Source organism: Mesitornis unicolor, unplaced genomic scaffold (genome assembly GCF_000695765.1).
Source record: "Mesitornis unicolor isolate BGI_N332 unplaced genomic scaffold, ASM69576v1 scaffold15291, whole genome shotgun sequence".
Taxonomy (NCBI): Eukaryota; Metazoa; Chordata; class Aves; order Mesitornithiformes; family Mesitornithidae; genus Mesitornis; species Mesitornis unicolor.
In genome coordinates this window covers 23,801-32,254 of record NW_010161819.1, presented here as the reverse complement: position 1 = coordinate 32,254, position 8,454 = coordinate 23,801, and the positions used below count along the sequence as shown (strand labels likewise).

Genomic DNA, 8,454 nt, shown 5'->3' with positions numbered 1-8,454 from the left:
AAAGAAAACCTTCAGTGTAAGTTATAAAAGCAACAACTTCAGAGAAAAAAAAAAGATGTATTTTTCATGTGTTTAAGAGTAGTTTGGTAGTATTTGACACCAAAACCAAGCAAAACACCCCAAACGAGTAGCAACCAGAACAAACAGCTTGCTTTCCCATCTCTAATCCTCCTGCATCTCTCGTTCTATGACCAGAGCACTGCCAAAATGACTATGGCAAGGCCTTTGTGCTAACACGAACCCTCTTAGCGTGGTCGTCTGGATCACAAACAAGTGTTTACATGGGTATTTTTCACACCAAATTTTTACCTAGATCAAAGGTTTATTTCATAAGGTAAAGAGCTCGAGCCAAGTCTCACCATGTAAAAGAACCCGTGATCCAGGGAGATGGTGATACGGTAATTAGAACAGCATTTCTTAATGAGCTGCATGCAGGCAGAGCCTCCACAATCATCACACGTGGTTAAGGACAAGATCCAAGGAGCAGAAATGCTCCACTTTCAGGTGGGTGCTCCATCATGGGATCCAGGTACTCGGGATAACCCAGAACCGTAGCTACCTCCTGTTACGTTTGTAAGGTACTAGAAGAGTTTCCATAAAGGAAACCAACCAACCTCCAAACACCACAACAGCGCCTTCCTTTCCCCTTCTGAAAAGCCAAACCAAGCACGCAAACACAAAAAAGGTCATTGGCTGAAGCCCCTTCAAGAGAAAGGATGAAAGATCCCTTCCTGAGCATGCTCGCAGCTCAGTAAGGTATTTATATGGAAAAAAGTCACCACCATATTTTGAAAATTCTATTTTGAGAGGTATTTGACCCTCGTTTTGTAAACAGAATGAGCAAGTCCTCAGCTGTTTCAAGGTCCAGTTTTTAATTCATGATTAAGTTTGGGAGTGCACATCAGGTTACTCCTGAGCTCATGCGGAAAACTCAATTCCTTTCTGTACGCAAGCCTTTCACTTCTAACTCGAGCCTTTCACTTCTAACTCGAGCCTTTCACTTCTAACTCGAGCCTTTCACTTCTAACTCAAATCAGAAAATCAGGTTAGAGATTGATCCCAGGCTTACAACACCCCCAAAACCCACCACATACTGAGAGCCAGATGGAGTCATTATTTCCTTGGTTATCTTGAAGATTTTTATGGATTCCAGAGGGAATCCAATTCCTAAGCAGACTTCAGGTTTGTACCCACACCTTCACCATCTACACCACCGTAATCCCTGAAAACAGAGTGACTTTTCATGAAGGCTGTCAAAACTGAAGTATCAGAGGGGAAAACACTATGGTATGAGAGGTGCATCTTTGTACCTGCAGATCAGAGATTTAACAAATTCCTTTCAACTGAGTTGTTCTAAAAGTTATTTTTCTACCAAATATCCATTATTCCACTTTTTTTACTAATGGCCTTTCTGAATTTTTCCTTTTGGTGAAAAGTCTGGAATTATTTGACATTTGACAGCCGATTCTGCAGGCAATGGTAACGTGAACACAGCCCCAAACACCCTGCGCTACATTTAGCTTCGTGATGAGCAAGTAAAATCCACATGTTCTTTATTTGTCCATATAATACACTGTTTTCTTTGTTTTTTCTTAGGTTTTAAAATTAGATCAAAGCATATTAAATGGCAGGTGTATGAAGTTCTTCAGAAACAGTGCCAGAACAAAAAAAAACTGAGTTACAAAATGTTAAAAAAGATGTAGGTACATTTGAACTTAACATTCCACTAACGCGTAACGTTACAGGCATCGTCTAACGAAAAAGAACTGTGCCACTTACCTATTTTTGCTGTTTCTAGGAACTTTTTATTCTGTACATAGGACAATTCTGTACAAAATATGAAGTCTACATTTTTATTACTTATTACCATAAAACAAGGTACAATGTATGTACAATATTAAAATGAAGCCATACTAAAGCCACACTAGAAAGACACTTGTAATATTACTTTTGACATTCCTGATGTACAGGTGGAATTTTGGAAAACGGGGGAAGGTGTCGGACACAGAACTTTATGAAGAACAACAGTCACCAAAATTCTCCTTTAATTTTTCTTTTTTTATTTGGGACGGCTTTGCTTTTGGAATGGTTTAGTACAGGGCTATAAGAAGTAGAGAAATATCGATCATAAACATGCTAAACCATCGGTGGTGACAGGTTTTGGAATACTGCCTACGCAAACGTTACGGTGAGCTTTTAAGTCTTGAAAAATACCGTACTATTTCCCTTTTTGGTGAGTGTTTATCTTCGATAAAGAACAGAAATAAAATCCAGACAGTGGAAGATGTTCTTATACGCTGAGCATCACACAGTCAATCAAACATTGATATACAATTTGCTTCTTTTTTTTTTGTCCCCTTGGGTAACATAAGAATAATTCCTTTCAGCAACCTCTTGCACAAACATACCGAACACCCAAAATCAAAGGTAACTGATAACCTACCAGCTAAAGATGGAAGTTCAAACAATGGTATATCAAAATACATAGACATTGCTCTACACAATTAAAAAAGCACCCTTTTTCCCTCAAAAGGAGAAGGCATCTTTAGACTGTTTTCATATAGTTGATCCTAATGGTAAAGCATATTCTTTTTCAAGTTTTACAGGAACTGCTTTCAGCCACAGTGGACATTCCACTTCAAGGTCGGGTTGGTCTCGGAATTGAGTCGTCGTCAGCCAATCTTCACCACCCCCAATTTTCATCCAATAGACAATGCAACAAATATTGGAATTTGAATGTTAAATGCAACCAACGGACAGCAGGCACTACATCTGCACAAGGTTACTATGAATGTCTGCTTTCAGCAACTTTTAAATGGATGCAGGAGACGCTATACTTCCTTAAAAAGTAAAAGAAAACTATTGTTTAAAGAAGCCACGTTTTTTGTATCTCTTTATGTATCAAGACATTAAACATTAAAGTTATATCATGTTACTGCCAGAGACAAAAGAAACTAATCACCCATTGAGAATAGCAGAACACATTTCCAACAGCTTGTAAGCAGGATAAGGAAGTCAAAATACTGGCCACCCTGAGAGAAATCAAATATTGAAGACAAAGCACTATATTTGTAAAGAGATTTTCCTCCCGTGCTTTTCCATCTACAACAAAAAGCTCATTACATGCAAGTAATCTTGTGGAATATATAGCAGCATTTGAAGATCAGCAACTCAGATGCATTTTCAGGTCACTCGTGAGGTGTATTTGCAGCACATGTGCTCTTTACAACAACAACAAAAAGTATTTTCATGTAAAGTTATGGTCACTATCTCCTCAGCTCTTAGACTCATTGAAAAAAGAAGCAGGATGGAATTCAAGGGTCTGTTCTTTTTCTTATTGTAATAAGCTTGTGATGTTGTGTTTCCTGAAAGGTTACGGTCGTCTTTCAGATAAAAAACTGCTGCAACTGAAATCACGCGTGGTATCTGCCACAGAATATTGAACTCCTAGAGCCCAAGAAAAATGCTGAGTATTAAAAGCTCAGATAAGGGAGAAAACAGTGAAAGAGGACGTTCTATTGACCTGCAAAAATTAAAATGGAATTTTATATTCACTCTATTCCCAGTCATAATAAAACAAATTTTCATTTTAGGAAAAATTCTTCTACCAGTTCGTATCTGGAGTACTGGTGCCGTATTATACACTACAGACTGGAAAATATGGCTTTAAATATACATAAAGTATTAGGACATGGTATATATAGCTATATATCTTTATCCTAAGTCAAGGAGAAATAAATTTACAGAACTCTTAGAAAGGAATGATGGTCGAGGATTGTCATGACAGTCACCAGTTTGTAAGCCATGTTTCGTAAGACGAAAGAATAACTGTGTATTTTCAAAACTGCTGGTATTTTACAAGAGAGCAATAATGTGGAAACAACTGCAAAGTCGAGAAATCCTAGAAAAAGTTTCATACTGAAATTTGAAAGAAATTTTTCCTGTTTGAAAACACACATTTATCGTTAGTACCAACTATTGGTCACTCGCTTATGTAGACGGAAAGAGTTTCTAGGACACGTTTCTCAAACACGCCTAGAAAACCCGCACGTTATCAGCTAGGTGGTACCATGAGAACACCTCCAGGAAACTGCGTCCACTTGATGACAGTCAACCCAATATTCGGCACTGGAATTGGGTCATTTACCATTGTTTGAACTACGAATCTTGAGCTGCGTACTCTAAGTTATTGCCTACAGAACCGGGTCGAAGAAAGCTTTGACTTCGTGTGTAACTGATTGGTATGGCACAAAAAAAGTAAGTTCTACTGTAGAACTGAGTCCAGAAATAAAACAACTTTTCCTCCAAAATAAGATTTCACTGTCATAGTTTAATGCCCGTCGTGTGATATTAATTCATCAGCTCTGCAATGAGATTCCAAGGCTTTCATGGTATAGATATCCTGAGGCAGCTCTGACTTGCGTCGCACGAGAGGACGATCTTTTTTCTGATCTTTCTGTGCCTGCGATAAAAAATAGAACAAAGTTGGCCAAGGAGATTCGTTACTAAGCAATTACTTGAAAATATTTCTTGCCCATCGCTATGTTCACTTAAGGGAAAAGAAATTTAAGAAATGGTATAAAAATGGTAGAAAAACCAACACCATTTCCTCTTTACCCCATCAGCTTCCCAGTTTCACGTCTTGAAACTGTTTTTGCTAAGAGGAAAAATGAGAAACTACTAACAACTTCAAAGCTATTGACAACCACAACATTACTACCATGATTATAACTTGATAACATTTAAAAAAGTAAAATTACCATCTATCTTCTCACTTATTTTTCATTTTTTATGTCTCTACACGCAACATAAATGATTTTTTCCCATGCTTATAATTACTTGTACTACTCAGAGATACGAAAGTTTAAGTTTCTGCTGTATTATTTTACCGGTGCTCTCTCAAAACCAGACAGAATTCCTTTGAAAATATCTTTATAAGGGTGTCCTGATATAGTTTCCACGTCTGTCTCACCTCCCCTAATTTGCCTGGTAGATCAATGATTATTCATGCTCTCCAAGCTGTTCTTTTTATTGGCTCCCCCATTTTTTAAACTGGTAACTGTAATACCTCCTATTTCAGCATCAGTTTCTGATGGTACTTAGCGAGTGATACAGAACTCTCTTTCCAGTGTCCTCTCAAAGACTGATGCAAGAACGGTACCTACCTTAATTCCTGCAATACCCTAAATCCTTCATCAATCCTTTTCCTGCCTGGTGACTCAGATTTATCAGTCCTCTTGCAAGCTTTACACTTCTCTCAGATTTCTGTAACTTTTTCTAATAATAATAGTTCCTGTTTCAAATCACTGTATTAGCTCTGCTAGGACAGGATCGTTATCTTTGAAAAAACAAGCTTACGACCTTCTCATCATCTCATTTCCTTCCTGCACACTTTCTGAGCAAGGGAAAGAAGGAAAGCACGCACTTGGAGAGGTGGCCAAGAACGCTTGCACTGGTCCAACCCAAATGTCACAATTTTATTTAGTTTACAACTTGTTTCTTTTCCATTAGCATCACTTTTTAAATCCCTACTCCTGATGCACTCATTTTCCAGCTGGAAATGAAGCTGTTTATAGCCTCAACATTACAGCTCCTGACGCCAAGTTCTTTGTAGAAAAGAAATTAAGACCTAGGTAGAGCCCTTGGGTTTAGTTTGGGCTGCTAGTACCATTTGCACATGTTAAGTTACACGATACCACCCGAAATCCTCAAACACTTCCCAGCTACTGGTACGCAGTCATTCTTTGGCTGCATTTTTTGGCTGCTTTTCTTCTAGGACTAATGTCAGCACTCTCAGAATTAGCAGGTATGCTAATAAAATGCAAATTGCCATAGTACAAATATAATCTTGCAGGATAACGACACTGGAATTTTAAGGAGGTATTGTAGGAGGTTAGGTTGGCCATATGCTTACTTCTATTAAAATTCTTGCTTGATACATCAGTTCAAATTAAGACTTTAGCTCTGATCTCGACCAGTTTTTCAGCTCCAGATCATTTCTCTGGTACTAAACTTGGCTGGATTTAGAGATATTCCCATTACTGATATTCCTACCAGACACCTTCGCGATGCTGCAATGCTCCCTGGCACTCACAGTTTTCCATCAGCTCCAAGTTTAATTGTCTAGCTTGAATGGCACGATTCTGGTTCCACTTAACTGAAGTGAAATTAAAAATACCTGAAAATCACTAGAAATTAGCTAAAGACTGGAAAGTCCTTGAAAACCCTTGCCCTGAGCAGGTAAGGGAACACGATACATGGTGGACTGAGCAAGAAGACACAGGAGTGGGCAAAGATGAATGCATATTTTACATATTTTTAAAACCATAGTAGCTTTAGCCCTTAAAAGGCTCCGAATAACAAACTAAAACCACGACAATCTGACTATATTTTATGCCAGTTTTCCTTAGGAAAAGGCAAAACTTACATAGAGAATAGAACATGATGGGGTAGATTTTAGCCGTATTTTTTATTGCCCTTAAAGCATAATCATTATTCCCATCACGACACAAAAAATTCTTTCTAAGTGCAAAGAAAATTAAAGTTTCTGGATAAGAAATGTCAAAAGAGACCACAGATCAGAGTCACAGGCGTTAGAAATGTAACACTGCATTCCTGGTCGCTACAGGAGCAGCTCTAATGAAGTTTATTACTCTAGGATAAATGGTTATAGGGTTGAAAATATAACCCAAGTTTACGCCTAGGACTAACAGTTGCTAAAATAAACCAAAATACCCCAGAAAACCCCAAGAATTAATTCGTAATTTGGAGAACTTTGTTATCTCCACATGGCTTTACCTGACAAGCCTCTTCTTTCACTGTCTTTTTCAGCATCTGCAAATCTTCAATTAAAGGCCCATCTGTTTCCATTGCAACTGGACTGTTCAGCAAACTCGTGTCACTATATGTTGGGTACTGATAAAACGCAAAGTGTTAACATCAGCATTCTTAGTAGCAATACCTAAATACTAAGAGCGTATTTGAGCGTTTGAATGCTATGAGTAGTTATTTGAGTATACAGTATATAGTATATTCAGGCACCAAGTTAATACATTTTAAAACAGAACTCCAATACTTTCACTTGGGAGAAATGTCCTGTTGAAAAACACAGAATATAAAAAATGTGCTTCATCTGAGCCTGAATTTTAAAATCATTCAGATTTTGCCAGTATTGAATGTCTACTTTGGCAATCAATTACCTTATTAATAATCAGAAACCTTATTAATACTTTGTCTAGTGATTTGTGAACAGTGTAGCAACCCAAACAGAATGATTTTACTTTCTTGTGCAATCCTGTGTTAGAAAATACACTGTTATAAAGCCAAGTATAATTAATAGACATATAAAATAATTTCAAAACAAAGTATTAAACTTTTCTGTCTTGAGAAAGTAAAACAGACACACAAGTGTTTTGGGAACAAAAGAACATCTTGTAAAAACACTTGTATAGTATCTAAAGCTTGCTGTACAGCAGCCTCAGTATTTTAAATTGTATTTTCAGATGAGGTGTATGTGGTCTTGAAATCAAAACTCACTTAAGACACATACACATATTTGGATTCATTTTCCTCACAAAAAGAGTCAGTATCTGAGTGTACCAATAACTTAACGCAGCTGAGACAAAACAGAAAAAAACCCCTGACAGCAGGGATTTAACAGATATCATTATCATGATTTAAAATCTTAAAATATATTCTTGTGTCACGCAGAGTCAGGACTCTGAACAAGAACTGTCAGTAATTACATTAAAAAGTTAATAGAAATTCCAGGGGAAAAAACCCACCTTAAAAACCCATTATACAGAGTGCTAAAAGCATTTACATCCTTATAACCTTATCAATTCAGTCCAGCACTCAGTGTTCAAATGAATAATTTTTATTTTCAATGGCTTCCAATTATCAGCTCTCTTCAAGCATGTTACGCAGAACACAGCACATACAGGTGGTGGTAACCGGGTTCCGAAAACGTACACAGTTACAGCAAGGGCTTGGGAAGAGAGGGAAGTTTACACTGCAGAACTCTACAGATTTCACTACTACAAAGCAATCCCCTTACTTAGCAGACATGCAACGGTTCATTTTGGACAGCAAGTGACCACGTAGATCAGGTACTCGTCAAGCAAGGCTTTTCTACGGTTTATCTGATTTAAGGGATACTTTTGTCACTGAAAGTCAACTGCTGCTTTCATGTGAAAGCTTCTTTTTTCATTAAATTTCACTGATCTGTTCTCAACTGACGTAATGTTTAATTATAACAAATTTTATTTGAGCAGCTTAGTAATTGTTCCCTGAGAAATGCCACAAGAGGAAGAATCCATTTACAAAATTCCTCCTTGGAAACAGATGAGCCCATACTTTGTCTTAAAATAGCACTGAGATCATCGAGTGCCCCACTTCTGCTACTCCACCTTCCACCACTGTAAACTCGATGTTGGGAAGATATCGGACACTGAA

At 37.6% G+C, this 8,454-nt stretch overlaps 1 protein-coding gene across 1 annotated transcript in view; it reads right to left on the bottom strand.

Moving 5' to 3' along the window:
* Positions 1–1,784: 1,784 nt before the first annotated feature.
* The window catches only part of PPP2R5C (protein phosphatase 2, regulatory subunit B', gamma), a 25,030-nt gene continuing 18,360 nt past the window's right edge, over positions 1,785–8,454 (bottom strand). Inside the window, exons 12-13 of the mRNA XM_010193458.1 lie at positions 6,799–6,915; positions 1,785–4,462 (exon numbers count right to left, since the gene is read on the bottom strand). Of these exons, the coding sequence (XP_010191760.1) occupies positions 4,331–4,462; positions 6,799–6,915 (249 nt within the window). The 3' untranslated portion in view covers positions 1,785–4,330. The remainder of the gene's footprint in view (positions 4,463–6,798; positions 6,916–8,454) is intronic.